We start from the raw sequence: 19,035 nt of genomic DNA on the forward strand, positions 1-19,035 counted from the left end.
TTGTGAGATCAGGCCCCATGTCAGACTCGAGCTGAGTGTGGAGCCTGCTTAAGATTCTCTCCCTCCACCCCACCTCACCTCTCTCAATCTCTCTCATTAAAAAAAAAAAAAAAAAAAAAAAAAAATCCAAAATGGCTCAAAATCCTATGTAGTCAGGCAAGAAATCACACCTAACTCTCCCACCACCAGACTCCAGACCTCTAGAGCGGAGTGGGTCAAAAAGAAGCAGAATGTCTATGGAGCTACAAGATGAAGCAAAAATATTGGATGTGATATCGATCTGGACTGGATGGATCCAGAGAGCCTCGAGGCTCTTCCACATCAGGACATCTTTGAAAAAGATAATTTTAGTCCATTGCTAACATGACATAGAGCTGAGAGTACTCCCCTGCTTTAGTATCTGCCATCACAATTAATGAACTCTGAAAAGATGTGCCATTTTAAGTGACATAGTTATTAAAAAGGAGAGTAGCTGTGGGATTAAAGTACTATATACCGAATAAATTTTGATGACCAATTAATTCTCACATTCTCACCCACATCTATTACTTTTCAAATTAAAATGGTAATTCTTATAATAGCATGTCCAACTGGCAACAAAAACAATAATATGTATACCTATTCTGCCCATGAAAATCTCTCTCATCTTAAAAATTAGAGCATACATAGTACCTGTTTTAAAGTTTGTGTTTTTTAAAACCATTAAAATGGTTTTAATAAAAACTATATAAAGGTATAGAGTTAAGGTTTTTGAACTTCACCTAATTAATTTGATAGCTCCCAGCAACTCGGCTGTTGGCAAAGAAGTCATCTTCAGGAAAACCATGTCAAATGGGCGGTCCTTCAGCAGTGCGGCTGCCTGCCCCACATCCCTGAGGGTTATGGTGACTTTTGCAATATTTGAAAAGGATTTCTGTGCAATATCTGCAAGGTACTGAACAGTGAGGTCTCCAACTAACAAGAGGTCTATTTTTGCCTGAAAGAGAAGGAAAAAGGCAGAAGTACCACATAATTAACATTTGAGCATAGAGAAAATGTCACGTACAAGAGGATACAATAAATAAAGGTGATAAGTAACACGATGACTGACTCTACAAGTAGACTGAACGGTCCACTAGAAGCATCTCAGGGATGGGAACTATTAATTTCTTGCCTTCGGTACCTGGGGTCATGAACGGATCTGAAGGTCATGCTATTTTTAAAATATTTTTGCATACAAATGGTATTCTACTATGGTTTTCGCACGGGTTTCTTTCTCATCCTAGGAACAACAGATAGTATTCTTAAAGCCCAGTTTCCCAATCACTCATCCTGCTCAAAAATCTGTTTACTAGTGAGAAAAACAAACTGGTGGCTGTCCCAAATCATTTATTTTGATTTATTTTGATGAAACATACATTCCAGAAAACACAGTAAGCTCCAAATTCCTAAATTCCAAGAGACATGCATAGTATTTTCTTTAAATGGAATACACATGCTATTCAAAACCCAATATTTTGGGGCCAAAAAAGCATCTTTCTTTCCTTTTGGGATTATTTTCAAGCATACTCAGAAAAAAATATAATTTCCATCTTCACATTTTCCTACATTTTATTCTCTACAGTTACTGAACACAATCCACTAAAACTGTTAAAGAACAGGGATGCTTGAATTAATGCAGTCAGGAGACAGTTGGAAATGGCAGGCCACAGACAGGTCCACGTGAGAAAACAGATTTGGGAGCTGACCAGACTTGAAGCCTAAAGAAGTGGGTCCAAGGGGCGCCTGGGTGGCTCAGTGGATTAAGCCTCTGCCTTCGGCTCGGGTCATGATCTCATGGTCCTGGGATCGAGTCCCATATCGGGCTCCCTCCTCAGTGGGGAGCCTGCTTCTCCCTCTCCCTCTGCCTGCTGCTCTGCCTACTTCTCCACTCTCTCACTCTGTCAAATAAATAAATAAAAATATATTAAAAAAAAAAAAAGTGGGTCCAAGAGTTGGAAACACCTATGAAGAGAAAGGCAGCTTGCCAAAGACACAAATCTGCAAGGCAGGATGCTGGGAAAGGCTGTTCCACCATGGGGGTTCTGCTCCCCTTCAGCCTGGTTTCCCAGGGGTGGGTGGAAGGAAGATTTGAGGTGCAAGAAGCTAGTCAAGTTCAAAGTAAGCAAAACTTTGGCACTTCCCATTTCTATCTGCCTTCTAATTTTCTTCCTTCTTCTGTTTAAAAAAAAAAAAAGTCTATTTTCATTTACTCATTTAATCCCCTCCTCAGAAGCAACCACTGCCAACAGTTTGGTCTATATCCTTCCAGATAATTTTATATATACACCTTTTTTTCACAAAAGGGTTATTATACTTTGAAAAGTGAGTTGCTTTTCTCACAGTAGTTCAACAATTCCTCAGGTCTTTTTTTTTTTTTTAATAATTATTTATTTATTTGACAGAGATCACAAGTAGGCAGAGAGGCAGGCAGAGAGAGAGAGAGGAGGAAGCAGGCTCCCTGCTGAGCAGAGAGCCTGATGCAGGACTCGATCCCAGGACCCCGAGACCATGACCCAAGCCAAAGGCAGAGGCCCAACCCACTGAGCCACCCAGGTGCCTTCCTCAGGCCTTTTAAACGTTACCTTCATATGGATTCTACACATGTTCTCATGTTTGGTCCTAGATATTTCAAAGTTCTGGAGTCATTGTGAAGGGGATAGATTTTCTCACTCTCTGTATTTTCTAATTGATTACTACTAACACAGAGACTGCTACTAATTTCTATATGAAGAATTTGCTTCAAGAACTTTATGGTACTCTCTCTTTAGTTCCAATACGTTTTAGTTTATTCTTCTGAATTTTCTAGATATATAATCATATTGCCTTCAAAAATGACACTTTGGGGGGGTGCCTGGGTGTCTCAGGTGGTTAATGGTCAGACTCTTGATTTTGCTCAGGTCTTGATCTCAGGGTCATGAGACTGAGTCCCATGACAGGCTCTGAGCTGGGCAAGGAGCCTGCTTGAGATTCCCTCTCTCCTCTCTCTTTGCCTCTCTCTCACCCTCCAATTGTGAATATGCACGCACACTCTCTAAAAATAAAATAAAATAAAAATGACACATTTGTCCCTATACCCAGAATTTATGCTTTTATTCATTTATCTTAAAGCACTGGCTAGAACACCCAAAACAATGGTGAATAGTAGGAGTGACACTAGGCATTCTTGTCTTGTTTCTGAATTTAGTGGAAATAATTCAATGTTTTTGCCACTAAATATGATACAGAAAGTTTCTGGTCCATACCGTCTACTAAATTAACAAAGTTTCTATTTGGAAACTAAGAATTTTAAATCAGAAAGAGGTGCTGAAATTTACCAAATGCTTTTTTAGGATCAACATAATTATACTTTTTTCTCCTTTACTCTATATTCTGTTAGTGAATTACATTAATAGATTTCTTAATGTCAAGCCATAATTCCCTTGCTGGGATAATGTATAATGTGTAGACTAAATTCATTCACACTATTTTAGATTTCTCCATCTATGCTCATAAGTAAAACTGGATACAATTTTGTTTTATTGTATTGTCTTATCTGGTTTGGGTATCTCAGGGTTATGCCAGCTTTGAAGAATGAAACAGAAAGTTCAATATTGTTCTATGGTCTTGAATATTTTATAAAACAGAATTATCTGCTTCTTAAAATTTAGATAAACATGTCTGCAGAATCTGGGCCTAAAGCCATTTACAGAGATGGATTTTAGAGTACCTTTTACAGTTCCTTAATGACTACCAGTAAATTTAGATTTTCTACCTTAAGTGAATTATGTTCACATATATATATATTTAATCCATTTTATTCTTTTTAAATGTATTAGTTTTTAAATGTATATAATATTTACTATGTGCATTGTTATTCTTGCTTTCTAACTGGAGGATAATATATAATTATATTTTCTTATCTTCTTTTCCTTGGCGATGCTTTATCAGAGGCTATAACTGTGTGGTGCACCCTGACAGCCACATGTGGCTATTTAAATTTATGTTAACTAAAATTAAAGTTTGAAATTCACTTCAGTTGCACTAGCCTCATTTCAGGTGCTCAATATCCACACGTGGCAAGTGGCTGCCGTCTCAGACAGCATGATTATAGAACACTGTCATCACTGCCAAAAGTGCTTTCGGATGGCACAGTCCCCCAAGTGGCACTCTGTTGTCCCCCAAAGATTTTGAAATATATTGTGTCTATGTTCATTCATTTTTAGTTTGTAATTTCACTTTACACTTCCATTTTAACCTCAGAGTTCCATTAAACACCTATCTGAACTGTTTTCAAATTTCAGCAGTATGGTGTTTTGGGTTTTGGTTTTTAATTTCTTTGGCTATTGACTAGTCAGTCATTTCTCACTTCAGTGCATTGTCGATGCAAATGTATCCTACATGACTTCTTCTTAGAATGTATTGGTATTTTCTTTGTGGTGTAATACAGTTTTTGTTAATGTTCCATGGATACCTGAAAATAACGTGTATTTTCTGCTGGGCACATATGTGCTGGGCATGTATTCTCTATTTTTTAGACAGAACTTATTGTTTTGTTTCTTACTTTAGGTCTACTTGATCTTTCAGTTTATAAGATGTGGTAAAATCTTTCCTAATTATAGTTTGTGAATTTATAAATTTCTCCAACTACAGACTGTATCTAATTTTGGGTAGGTATAAAGAGGTTCATGATAATTACACATATTCACATAAAAACATAATTATAATATTTGATATATATTATATAATAACCTAAATGTTTATATAACATATTTTAAGTCTATAGATCATACATTGATAATTTTATGGGCAGAAAACTATATATTTGAAATATACTTTGTCCTTTTAATGCTTTTCACTTGAAATTTTTTCTAGTATATAGTCGTTTTTCATATCTCTTTATTTTGAGCCTTTCTATATCATTTTAATTTTGTGTGTATTCTGTAAATAGTATATATCTGAATTTTTAGGTTTCTTTCCATAATCTGTGATTTTAGCTTTAATGTAGGAATTTAATTAATTACATTAATGCATTAACTAATGTACATTAACTATTATCATATGATATCAATTGTAAAACTTTTATAACTTAATGTGAAATGGTCTTATTCCCTTCATTGGTTATTTCACGTTTCTCATCCACAGTAATTATGTTTCTTTTTTCCCATGCCTTCTGTTAGGCTGATTGGATTTTCCTTTTTCCCTCTTGCTGTTCCCATAAGACTTCAAGAGTTAAACCCCTTATTTCTGTTACTTAATAGTGGCATTAGGGCTCACAATTCAGCGCTAGTTTTACCTGGTAAATATTTCCAAGGTCAAAAATCCCTTGCCTCTGAACCTTGAAGCTATTGGTCCATTTTCTTCTAGCATCCGGTTGTTGATAAAAAGAATAAGCTGCTTTGTTTTCCCGTCTGTGCTTTTCTCTTTATGCTTTATGCTATCAGTTCTGTTGGTTTTCTAGAATGTGTCTGAGCATAGGTCTTATTCATCCTACTTGGTGCTCAGTGGAACTTTGGCTCTGAAAGTTTCCTTCCATTTCCCAATTCCCTCTGTCTTCATCCCTCCTTGGCAATCTTCCGCTAGATGTGGGACATCCACAATTGATCCTTCATGTCTCTGCTTTTCTGAGAGAGAGTCCCTTAACTTCATTTTTTATATCACCAGCTCATTCTTCAGTCCTTCCAAAGATCTGTATGATTTCAGTTCATTTAATGTGAATTGCTCACTTCTAAGAGTTTTGTTTTTTGGTAATTCCTCATAACTTGCTATTTTTAGGATGTGATACCCTCACTGAGAATACAAATCAGAATTTTAGAAGTTTTTTCTACTCCCTTAATAACCTGTCTCTGGAATAGTTGTGTCTAGTGTCTGCATTTGTGTCTAGTTCTGTTAATGTCTGGAGATCCTTGGTTATCCAGACATAAGTATGAATCAAGGACGAAGTCATCATGTACAAGTAGTCTCCCCAGTGGCTGCTTCTTTAAGGGACAACTGTGGGCTTGGTGTGAGTGGGTAAGACAGTGGAAGCAAGGCTGGAGACCAGAGAGCCTGAGGCCAGCTCACTGTCAAAATAATAACGGAAGGCGATACTCTGAAAGCCAAGCACTTTAGTCTATTTCCTTCCCGGGCAGACCTGCCATTCCTTTATTTCTCCTGGTCAATTATAAAGTTCTGGAAATTACCAACACTAGGAACCCAGGTCCCACATACAGTTCATTCTCTTCAGGATGAAGTAGGGGTGAGTTGGGAGAGTCTAGGGGCCCACCTCACCCAGGGGATCTGCATATACTTAATTCATCACCAGGTGAGCCCACTCTGGTCAACTTTCATCAGTTTCCTCTAACATTCAGCCTCGCCTACCACTAGAATTGTTTTCCCTCTGCCTTTCTTTTTTAGATCTTTTAAGCCGTGATTTTGTACTTTTCTTTTAGTAGCAATTTGATCACATCTGCTTTCTAAATTTCAAGTTTCCCTGTGGATTTTTTTTTTCCAATGGTCAGAAAGAAGCTGCTTTAAGCCAAGATTCCATGAAGTGCTGTACATTGCATTTGGTTAAGTCAAACTTGGACCTCTAAATTGGATTACCTGCTGCCTCCAGCCCCCGCCAACTGCCACCACCCCCACCCGCCACACACACACATTCCCTTTTTCCCCCCATATTTATTTCCTTGTTGAAGATATCAGCTCATGGTTAAGTATGTCCTACTCTGGGGTCTGGGTTGGACCAGGAAGTTGTCTTGTGCGCTCCATTCACCATCAGGACCCAGTCTCATTCACCTGCCCCACCCTGTTTTAAACAGGTAAGAATTCAAACTCCTTAGCAAAGCCTTTCAATAGCTTGGTATCAACCCATGTCACTAGCCTTATTTCCTTCTATTTCCCTCAAATGTCCTCTGTTCTAAGAAGGCAGCATAACACTTGGGAATTTCTACAGTACAGAGTATCAGGACCCTTCTAGAATGTTTCCTTTTCATTTTTAAAAACATCCTCCATCTCCAATAGCACTTTAGGAGCAATGTGGGACTCAAAGCTACTGTGATGTCTTTGAGCTCAGATTATGAATCTCCACTGTAGCACAGGGCTTCTTCTATACTAATATAGGCCTTTGTGAACCAAATGCCAAGAATTGTAATGGTCATTAACAAGTGATCATAAAAGGAGTGGTTATGGTTTTGCTTTTTAATTAACGTGGTTAACTGAAGCAACCTATGAATGTCCAAAACTAACCTATCTACTACAGACAAGGTGACCATTTATCTTCTAAACTGAGACACTTTTGAGATGGAAAGAGAGTGCTATTAATAATTGCACTAAAATAAAAAAAATAATTGCACTAAAATAATACATATAAACAAAGGTATACTGGGCTATTAATAACCTATAAAACTTTCTACTACCAACATTTATTTTCTCTTTCCTTTAAAACATCGTGCCACTTTGCATCACTTAAATGTGACTGTTATCTATTTATTCTCTTCCCAGAGAGAATTATTGAACCCCTGCTGCATGACAATGCTGTGTTGCGAATACAAAGTGAACAGACAGACAAGGTCCCCGCCTTCATGGGGCTGACATTCTAATCCTTTTTTTCTGCTGCTAAATATAGCTTTCAGTCTTCAGAGCACAGAAAGAATCATGTATAATCCTCAGTTCTACCAAAGCTACTACTGATTCTTTTTCAAGAGCCGGATGCTGTGGGCAGAGGGCAAAGGCTTTCGAGGCACAGAGACCAGGTTCTGTTGCCTAGTCCAGCTACTTAATAACAGCTTTGAGTAAGACCCTTGTGATCCTCGTCTGGAAGGTGATAATACTTAAATCCCAAGGCTGTTACCCCGTTAGTACGATGTCCTGTACTTGGTAGTTATGGCCATGTTTTCTGAAATAATACCAAGCCTGCACACAGAAAACATCCGGTCAATCGGATGGGGAAGGAAGGAAGTGGAATTAGAGGGGGAACGTGTGTCCCCATTAAGTGGTGAAAACCGCCCTAAATCAAATGGCTCTTTCATTATGTTGAGCCACGGAGAAGGGGAAACAGGGCCCAAAGAGGAGAAAAGCCTTAAATAACAGAAAACAGCGACTAGCTTGAACCCTTTCCTACTAGCGCTGATGCTTCTGACTGCAGGATTCCCTTCAGAGGCTCAGTGGCTAATTTCCCCAGAACCCCTCAGCTCCTATGGAGAGAAGTCAAGAGCAAGCTCTGAAGAGCAGGCCATGAGGACCGGGGGGAGATCTGAGAGGAAAGATCCAGAAAGGGATAAGGCCATACAGCACCACTAACAGGCCGTTTTGCTTAAACATCTACAGTTCTGCGCCATGATGCAAGGCACTTCACAGAGGAGCATGAAATAAAGCAGCTCTGGAAAGAACTGATTTGCTCTCCTGCCAAAGGCTTCCTTCTCTGTCCTACAAAACTGGTGCCATAGCACACGTGGAATGTTAACAATCAGACAAATCAGAACACTGTCCTAGTCCACTATCCTAAGGTGACTTGAATTAACTGAATAGCTTCTAATCAACTTAAATTTGAATATTCATGCAGTTAAAAATATCTTGTTGGCAGTGTAATATGAACACAGGTGATGAGAAGAATCCACTGACGGGAATAATAAAATGAAAACGAACAAAACTTTCTATGACATTTTGCTTTGGGAAACTGCCTTTTTTAGTACATCCAAGATTTTCACCTGTGAGTATCACAACTTCGACTGATGGTGGGACTTTATTACATGGGAAATTTTTTTCTATTTGAATTGCTTACTGCACATTTTTTTTTAAACAAAAGCAATGCATATACATTGAGAAATACTGGAAAAAAATTTTTAAAAGCCTAAAGAGGAATTAAAAGGTATTTTTAATTCCACCTTTCGGAGATAAACACTGCTAACACCTTGGTATAGATCGTTGAAGTGTAGGCAGTTTTTAAATTTCGACACAATCGTCACCTCTGGTCTATATCCACTCAGTTTGATTTCTAAATCACAACATCACACAGGGCACTCCAGTCTCCACCATGTTTAAAACACTGGATTTCCATTTGCAATCTGCAGCAGGCTAAACCCTTAATTAGTAACAGCAGGTGATGAAGTAGTTAAAGCAAATCACTCCTCCATTTTAGTGAGTTGTTATTTATGTCACTCTTATCACCAGGAGCAGAGCTGACAATCAGCAGCAGCTGCATGGGCTGGTGCTCTCACAGGGCAATTGTTGGCCTCTGGTTTCCCCAGGAGTCAAGGGATTTAAACAGCTCTATCTGGAGAAACTGAGCAAGCTGCTCTTCAAATGCAAACAAAAGGTTCAGTTGGGGCTTCAGTTAAGGGAAGGAAGCCTCGATCATTTCTGCACAACTAGATAATCAGATATTTTATGCAGAATTCCATTTTGTGCAGCTTTGCCTAATCCTGCACCATAAAATACTATTTTTCCTTCGAGTTTAAATAGGTGCGTCTATTTTGAAATAATTAAGAAAACCGATTAAACTTCAAAGTGGTAATTTCAGAAAGCTTGTGCTTAAGGAATGAGATTTAAGTACGCAGAACATTCTAAGGGCTAACAAAACTTCAGGCCGCCCAAAAGTTTTGCTTCTCCTATTTCTCTATCCAGAAATTAAAAAGAAGAAGAAGAAGAAGAAAGCCAACACCAGCTTGCCTTGCTTTCTGAAGTGGGCGAGGCTTTATGCTCTGTTTCTAGAAGGCTAATCATCATCAACTAACTTCCTTCCTGCCTGCCTTCCACCCTCCCTCTTTTTTTCTTTCTTTTTATTCTAAACCACTTATGGTTTTATGCTTCTGCTAAGGGGAAGATAAATCAGGTGCTTTCAAAAGAGGCCAGTGGGCTTTTTGAGTTCCCGGGAGGGTGGGAGGACGTGTGAACAGCACAGATGCCTTTTCCCGCCAACGGGCTTTGGTTTCCAGGCACAACTGCCGGTTTGGGTGTAAGCATGAGGAAGGACACGCAAGGACTTTTTGGACCCAATGCCCGCAGGCGAACTGAAAAAAGCATGCCAAGCTGTGCAGAGACAAGCATGCTCAAAATAAACTTTCCCGTGTTAAAAACACTTTCCTATATGCAAAGTAAAACCAAAGTTGTCGTCATTCACATTCTGGAATACCTACTAAGTTCCGCTCCCGGGTAACCCTCCCAGCGGCTGGCTTGAAAATCTGAGTTTGGCAAGCGTCAAGCGCCAGGGAGGCATGTCTGTGTAACAAAACCGCTCAGCCGGCCCTCCCCTCCGGCCTCCCGCCTCGGGTACCGGCTCAAGCCCCTGGAAGTGGCCCTCCTGGAGCCGTGCTCCTCGGCGTCCCCCAAATGAGAGATGCCTGTGCGGGCCAAGGGGGCCACCGGGCTCAGGGCCCGCGCGCGGTTACAAACGCAGCTGCCTCCCCTTCCTCCTCCTCTTACCTGGCCAGAGATTTGGCCGCGCTCTGGGCGGATAATTGAGGCCGCCATGGCCCGTTGCCCACGTGCCGGGTCCTGGGGCAGCCTCACCGCAGGAGAAACTCGGCCAAGCCGCCGCGTCCTGGCCGCCCGCTCGGCCGCACTGATGGCTCCTGGTCCGCAGCTGTGGGTGCGTACGCCCCCACCCCTAGCCCCCGCCTGCCTTAAAGTGGCCCTGCTGCCCCGGCCTGGGCACCTGGGGGAGCTGCAGGCTGCTGGGAGGGGCCCTGTGGGACCTGGGCTGGGGGAGGGGCTGCGGGGGGCTCCCGGGGAGAGGGCTGTCCAGGGTGTCCTGTGGGGTCCGTGGTAGACCCTGTCACTGCGTCACTGGCACGGTGCCCACACACAGTTCCAGTCCCCGTAATGTGGAGAGGACACACAGCGCCAGGCTTTAGTAGAATGCCATGTTTGCCAGGAGAAAGCGGAAGCGTTGCCTTTCTCGGGCTGCTCTGAAAATCTTTTTATCGTAGGGGAAGTCTTTAAAGTTTTAAATATTAAGGATTAGCAAACTTTTTTTTATCCTAGATAAATATACGTAGATGCTAGAGAAGGCAAGTGCTGTTAGTGCTTTCTTTCCCAATCACTAAGAAATTAAATTTTTAGAAGTATTTCATTTCGTCTGGCCACTCCACATGGTCCCCATTTTCTCAACTGGGAAAGTTCGACAATCCCAAAAAGCCTTCCGGTAGCTCCTGCTGTGTAACTCACTTTATTCAGCCTTGGCTAGACATTTGATAGGAGTGCCAGGACCTGTAGGGGAGTCCTTTCTCTTGCAGGTCTTAACTACTGTTCCCGTTGCCAAAAGTTGGGGGTGGGGGGTGCATGAGAATGAGGTAGAGAATGGTATCTGGTGGTTTGTCACTTTGGATTTCCCTAGACTCTGGATTTCACTTGAACATGTTATACAAACGTGCTCTCCTGGAATTACCAGTGCCTGCCGTCTCTGGGAAAGTCTTTGGTTGGTTCCCTGAGGAGGTGGTGCTTTGTTCGGAAGGCCTGATGTTGACCATGAGAACGTGCAAAAATATTATTGTAGTTCTCTGATTTTGAGGGGAAGAAAAGGTGTGCAGATGTTTCTGATGGAATCATTCTGCAATATTTTTGGAAGTAAATGTACACATTTTAATAGTTAACGAATTTTGGCTCTTTGCTTCTCCAGTTAATCAGGAAACTGAGTATCTGGATAAATATCTCCGAGGCAGTTAGTTTGCTCACAAATATTGGGCAAAAGTGCCCAAGCACTGTGTTGGGGCCGGGGGGTGAACTGAGGCAGCTTTGAGCATTTCCCCCCGTATGATAATCAGGGCACTGCATGAGGGGTGGAGATGAGCAAATCTGATCTAATATTGACAAAGACACTGCTGTAATTCACACAGACTCATTGTTTTTATTTTATTTTAAAGATTTTATTTATTTATTTGACAGAGCAAGAAATTGCAATTAGGCAGAGAGGCAAGCAGGCAGAGAGAGAGAGAGGGAAGCAGGCTCCCTGCTGAGCAGAGAGCCTGATGTGGGCCTGGATCCCAGGACCCTGAGATCAATGACCTGAGCCGAAGGCGGAGGCATAACCCACTGAGCCACCCAAGCACCCAACTCATTGTTTTTAAATTGGAGGAGGTAATGCCCCCAAGTCTATGTGAGAAGGAGTAACCATTCCTTTGTTGGAAAAAAGCAAGAAAAAAGAAATCTCTCCAGTATCCAAAATATAAGATTACAAGCTTCATAGAATCAACTTAGATATTTTAAAAGTTTCCAATCTCCTAAAACAGCGACAAAGAAGCAGATATCTACTATAAAACAACTGGGGGTGATTTTGCCCCCCAAGGGATATTTGCCATTTCTTGGTTGTCACAGCTGGTATCTAATAGGTAGAGGTCAGGGATGCTACTAAACATCCCACAATACATAGGACAGCCTCCTACAACAGAGAATTATCTGACCCAAAATGTCCTGAGTTCTGAGATTGAGAAACTCTACTATAAACCTTCTAAGTTACAACATAGAATGCAAAGCATTTAATTCTTTGTCACCTTTAACATTCTTGAGTCATTGGGCAGAAAAGTGGGCAGATGGATGCTCTCTGTAGTTCCCAAAAATAATATGCTACTTATACTCTTGATGGAAAATTGAATATGATGAATTATAAAATAGGACAAGAATAATTCTACACAGAGAAATGTACTTTAAAACCTACACTCAAGGGGTACCTGGGTGCCTCAGTTGGTTGAGTGTCTGACTCTTGGTTTCAGCTCAGGTCATGATCTCAGGGTCGTGGATTCAAGCCTACGTTGGGCCCCGCCCTCAGTGTGGAGTCTGCTTGAGATCCTCTTCCTCTCCCTCTGCCCCGCCCTACCATTTGCACTCTCTCAGATAAAAATAAAACTTGCACTCCAAATTAAGTTATTTCTTAAAATACAGTTTTCTGGGATCCCTGGGTGGCTCAGTTGGTTAAGTGTTTGACTTTGGCTCAGGTCATGGTCCTGGAGTCCCAAGAATGAGTCCCGCATCAGGCTCCCTGCTCAGTGGGGAGTCTGCTTCTCCCTCTGCCCCTCACCCTGCTTATGTTCTCTTGCTCTCTCTCAAATAAATAAATAAAAACTTTTAAATATATAGTTTTTTTGTCATTTAAGATTATTAACATTCATAGTATAAACTTTACAGTATTTTCCCTTCCAATTGTGTATTCTTCACAATAAGCATACAACCCTGAATAGGTTTGTAAGTACTATAGTATAATGGTCTGTTCAGATGAGCTCTTGAAAAGAACCTATGCTTAAAATGTTGGGAACTTTTCCATCCAGCTGTTTTACAGGAACTAATATATATAAAGCTATGTCCACTATTATGCTTACCAGGCTTGTTCTCAGAGACACAGAAATTGAGAACTCCACGAGACCCTAGAGATTACCTAATTGCCCTTCCCTTTCAAAGATGCTGAGGCCCAAACAATGTTCTCGTAAGTAAGACTCTTGTAAGTAAGCCAGAGAAGTAACTAATTACAATCATTTTACTAATAATTTTTTACATTTAATAATGCACCGAATTCATTTTTTTTTAATTTGGTGTCGAAACCTGGGAGATAATAAATACACTTTAGAACACCATGCTTACACTATCTTTGAAATATTAAATCCAGGACTCTACCCTAACTTGACTAAACATTAAGCTCTATTATAGAATTATAAGCAAGGATATTTTCTTTTTTCTTTTTTTTTTTTAATATTTTACTTATTTATTTGACAGAGAGAGAGATCACAAGTAGTCAGAGAGGCAGGCAGAGAGAGAGGAGGAAGCAGGCTCCCCACTGAGCAGAGAGCCCGATGCGGGGCTCGATCCCAGGACCCTGAGATCATGACCTGAGCCGAAGGCAGAGGCTTTAACCCACTGAGCCACCCAGGCGCCCCTAAGCAAGGATATTTTCATAATGTTAACTGAGGAAGGTGATTTTGCTTCCCCCTCCTCCTTTCAAGCAATTCACTATAGAAGAGCCAAAATAATCTTTGAAAATATAAACTGAAATATTAGCTCCCTTTCTCAAAATCATCCCCTCAGAAAAAAGTCCCAATTCTTTTCCATGTCCAACAAGACTTTATATCATCTGACTCTACCTCTCCAACCATACGTTGCCATTCTTACGACCCTTCACGACCTCTAGTCACACTGCCTTCTTTGGAGAATACCAGGGAAGTACAAATCAATACTTCGTCCTGGTTCTTTCTTCTGCTTAGAATGTTCTTACCTCTTTTCCCCTCGGACTGCTCCATTTCATTTGTTTTTGTTATGAAGTCCCCTCAAGCAGTCCCTATCAGAATCTAACCCTTTACTCTGTTTTTCTTTATACCACCCTTCTATGTTATATAGCCCATGTATTTGTTTTTACTTATCTTTCTCTCATCTCATGGACAGGGAATCTGTCTGTACTATCTGCTGCCATCGCCGTAGCCTGGCTCATAGCAGGCACTTATTTGAATGCCTCAGTAGCGGCCTGGTATATGTAGACTTGGGTCCGGGTCTTCCTGACTGTCTATGATCTGTCCTCTATTTCATAATGCTACTCATTTTGTAGTGGAAAGAAAAACACAAGGTTTGGAGGAAAGGAAAAAATATTGTTTGTACTAAAACAACAAGGTTGGTATCTCATAGTTGGAAACTAGTATAAACTGTGTTGGTTGTGTCACAGAAAAGATGAAAGATGTTTTAAACCTGTCCTTTCCATATTAAAAAATGTGCAGACTCCTATGTTTATCACATTAAATTTTCATTCCTCACTGTGGCATTAGGGCCCACATTATCTTGCCCAGTTTGGCTTTCTAGATTCAGCTTTTAATCAAGTTGACTAGATTTGTTTCTATTCCCTGAAAATGTCCTGAGATTCCCCCCAATAGTGTCCAGTGTAGGAGCTCCACAATCAGGTTGAGGAATTTCATTCTTTGGAACTTCAGGGCCAATGGGAGGGATCATTTGAAGCCTCAAGAGATCCTGAGCTACTTCTAAAGGACAGTATTTGCCAGAAAACCTCTGTGAGCACAGATCACTAATTTGGGAACTCCCCTGGATATTTCCTCTGATCCTTCCCAGCTGCTAATTCTTCTTTGCCCTGGTCTTCTTTGATTGTGACCTCAGTCTAAAAATTTTACCTGTCTTGTAATCCCTGTGTCCAAAAGGCTCGGACCTCTCCTGCTCACCTGCTTCCTTCCTGCCTCTGGCTCAGTTCTCCCAAACTGCAGGTTCAGTTCTGACAACCACCTACCCTAAGCATTCTCCTTTCCCCTGTCTCAGTGTCTCTCCCACACTACCCTCTCTCTCCTTTTGTGGGCAATCTGGGAAGACAACAGGAAAATTCTCAAAGAATTCCTAATTTCATCTTATACTTCTGTTCAACAATTAGAATTATGTTTCAGTAGAATGTTAAGGCAGAGGTTGTTTTACTAGACTTCATATCCTAGTATCTAGAATATAGAGGGTGATCAATAAATACATGTTTTCCCTGAAGAATTAGGAACCATTGCCAGTAGACAGCAGTAAAGGTCAGAAAAAGGCAACTTGCAGTGATGTCCTATAATCATCTCAATAAGTGGTGACAGTTTTTTCATCATCCAACACATCAATTTGGGGGTTTTTTTTGTTTTTTGTTTTGTTTTGTTTTGTTTTAAGATTTTATTTGTCAGAGACAGAGAAAGAGAGAGAGAAAGTGCACAAGCAGGGGGAGCTGCAGGCAGAGGGAGAAGCAGGTTCCCCGCCGAGCAAGGAGCCTGATTCAGGACTTGATCCCAGGACACTGGGATCATGACCTGAGCTGAAGGCAGACGCTTAACTGACTGAGCCACCCAGGTGTCCCTACATTAATTTGTTTTCAAAAAACAGGGGTTAGTTTTATGAAATTAAAATGAGGCAAAGGCCTCATTTTAACCACAAGTCTTTGCTAGGAATTGTGGAGCTATACCAAAGTGACACTCTAATGCTGGTTGGGGGGGGGGGGGGGACTCTGTCACACAAGGTTCAGAGAGAGGCTGGCCACTGATTAAGTGGGAGGGCACCCTCCGAGGGCAACAACACAGCAGAGTCTTTAGAAGCAGCCCCCACTGGGATTATTGATTAGGGCTCTACTACCTAGCAGGTCACGTCGTTACAAAACAACTAGTTTTTCTTTGGTCACAATGACCACCAACTTGGGAGTCAGGAGGAATTTCTGTAACACAAAGAAGTCAGACATTCTTAAAGGAGAGAAGTTTCTTGTATGTGAAGGTGGGGATAAAATGAAGGAGAAAAAAATGTAGTTCACACTTTCCTTGTAATACTTAGATGTATACGAATGATTTAAAAGTCAGGAGTAAAAAAAAATAAAATAAAAGGAGTAATTTTTATTTCTTTTTGTGGAAAATTTTGTACATATCCAAGAGTACACATATTACAGGTATACAATATAAAGCATATAAATGTATATACGTATGACCCCCACCTAGCAGATACTACCAATAATTTTGAAATCTTTTATGTGCTTCTCTCATTCCCTTTCTCTTTTCTTTATCTTTATCTTTCTTTTTATCTCCCAAGATATAAAGATTACTTACTTATTAATTTTTTTTAAAGCGACTAAAACCTAAATGGATTATGCTCTGAGAGAGAAATAAACCTTTTTGTTAAGCCTCTGAAGTCTGGAATTGTTTCTTATAGTCATAATGCAGAATAACTTGGTGCTGCATTAACCAAATACTAAAATAAAGCAAGTGGGGAGGCATTAACTTAGCAGATCTGCTGTGGGAGGCCGGGCAAAGTGTGAAAGTGGCCTGAACTTCCCCGTTACATAGAGCAGACCGAGTGCTTGCCAAACCTGTAGGTCAAGGAAAAGATGTTCCCAACAACCTACCACTAACGATTTGTGATACATGTTACTGACTGCCTTTGACAGGGCAGAAGAGAAGATGAGCTTAGGATATGACTAGCCAGTTTGCAAGGAGAAATAAAAAGAAATAGGGTCTGAAGGAGAGTCTAGAATCTGGGGCATCAAAGGGCATTCAAGGGTTGGAAAGGCCAATGCCTTTAGACTCCAAAAAGTAAGAGATAAGACAGAGAAGGGTTTTGAGCCATGGGAGTCCACTAAAGCAGCCTTGTGGCAAAGATCAGATTATGGGTGTTAAATTTACACCCTGACCTATGAGCTGCAAGGTAGCTGCCATTAGATAGAAAGAGGTATATGCCAAAGAAACAAATCATGCTCTGAAATGATCATTATTATACATTCAATTGCTAATAGTTTGATGGAGTTATATTATTCAAGAAACCATAAACTTTGACTAAAAGCTTTTGACTATTTGAACTTTGAAGCCCTGTCAGGATACTTATGTTTGTTTCAACAGAAAATGAGCTCTAGAAGCTGTGCATCCCCAAAGGTGGGCAATAATTCAGGCCCACGAGTGTCTTCCATCTGTGCTTCTACCATCCCCTGGAGCCTTGGCATTGACTTCTCAACCCTAGACGTCCACTCATCAAACAAAATTCTCAAGGAGCACAATGAAGAACGATCGCTTGGGAGGTTTCTATGGGCCAGTCACAAAAACGACATGGATCGTGTATGTTTAGATTATACTGGCTTAACGTCAACCACAAGGCCACACCTAGCTGCACACAACGCTTCACAGATGTGATTTCTAAACATGGCAGCATGCACATTACTCACTACCCAATAGTGTTTTTCACAAATATATCATTAAAAAAAGTCGTGTATGCACCAGGCGCTGGTAGACACTGTGTTTCACACATGGAAAATGTGGCCTTGTTCTGTCCTACTAGAAAAAAGGTAAGTCTGGCAAGCACATGGCAGTTTTCACCACAGTCTATCAATTTGATCATCAAATATCCTTTTGTTCCTTTCTTCCCAGAATACACTTAGCTCCCCACCAAGAAAGACAAGACAAAGCTCTGTTTAATCATTTTATGCAGTGTAAGTTTCAGTGGTTAAGGTGAAAAAATTTATTTAGGCGATAACATAAAAAAAAAAAAGTTATAGGGCACCCAGGTGATTCAGTTAAGTGACTGCCTTCGACTCAGGATCCTGGAATTGAGTCCCTGCTGTGGGCTCCCTTCTTCTCCCTCTTCTGTTCCCCCTGCTTGTGCAGTGTCAAATAAATAAAATCTTTTTTAAAAATTCTTTTAGTGCAATTCCCCCATATTTCCCATTTAACTTTAACTCTTGGCAGGTTATCATTGTTAAGTGTTACTCTCAAACTAGGGTTCAACCTCAATCCTTGGGTTGTTAGTTAATATTTTGCTGTAATTCTTATATTTCATACACTACAAGTCTTTTTAATTCCTTATGTGCTTAAGAGTCCTTAAGGAACATTTACCTTATGTCCAGATCCACCTTTTCGTTCCAGATATTTACTGAGCGTCAAAAATATGCATGTCCCTGGGTTAAGTTCTGATGGAGATACAAAGATGAATAAGACATGGCCCTACCCACATCCTACCCTTTCCTGACTCAAAACCTGCGCTAGAAGCGAACTCTTTTTTAACAGAAAAGACATCCAAAACCATACAACAAAATAAACCTATTATTTAGGATAGAAGGTGGTTAGAGCCGCAAAAGTGGCAAAAGCAAGGAAGTTAAACGTAGGCATTCAGTTACTAAAGAGGTCAACTCTAGTTAGGAAGATTAAAGGATTCTCCATGTCCGTCAGCAGTAAGCATTACTAACTGACTCTCAACATCCTAGTATGAAATTTTCACCACCTTTTTCTCCTTTGTCTAGCTATCTGGCTATAATAAAGGCTTAACTAAGTTGTAGCAATGACAAGGAGAAGGAAAGGATAGAGATAAAATATTCTCCTTGAAAGCTCCTAAATCCTAGAGTGGTTATTTCACTGACCTCTTCCCACTATTTACTTATTCTTTGCCTCAATTCTTTTAACATTACTCTAATGCTATCAGCTACTTTCAAGACTTTAACCATTTATACACTTGCAAGTCAATATACATTTTCCAAATACCTTATGATGTTCTGTAATTTCTATTACTTGTTTTTATTACATTATGGTATCAGAATTGTTGCAGTAAAAAGACTTTTACTCCCCTTCTGTGCCATACACCCATAAGGGTACATTT

At 40.4% G+C, this 19,035-nt stretch overlaps 1 protein-coding gene across 1 annotated transcript in view; it reads right to left on the reverse strand.

Annotated features, from left to right (window-relative positions):
• The window catches only part of SOHLH2 (spermatogenesis and oogenesis specific basic helix-loop-helix 2), a 50,518-nt gene extending 40,072 nt beyond the window's left edge, over window positions 1-10,446 (reverse strand). The window contains exons 1-2 of the mRNA XM_045978579.1: window positions 10,399-10,446; window positions 762-976 (exon numbers count right to left, since the gene is read on the reverse strand). Coding sequence (XP_045834535.1) covers window positions 762-976; window positions 10,399-10,446 — 263 coding nt within the window. The remainder of the gene's footprint in view (window positions 1-761; window positions 977-10,398) is intronic.
• Between the last annotated feature and the right edge of the window lie 8,589 nt (window positions 10,447-19,035).

This window comes from Meles meles, chromosome 14 (assembly GCF_922984935.1).
Source record: "Meles meles chromosome 14, mMelMel3.1 paternal haplotype, whole genome shotgun sequence".
In the NCBI taxonomy this organism is placed as follows: domain Eukaryota; kingdom Metazoa; phylum Chordata; class Mammalia; order Carnivora; family Mustelidae; genus Meles; species Meles meles.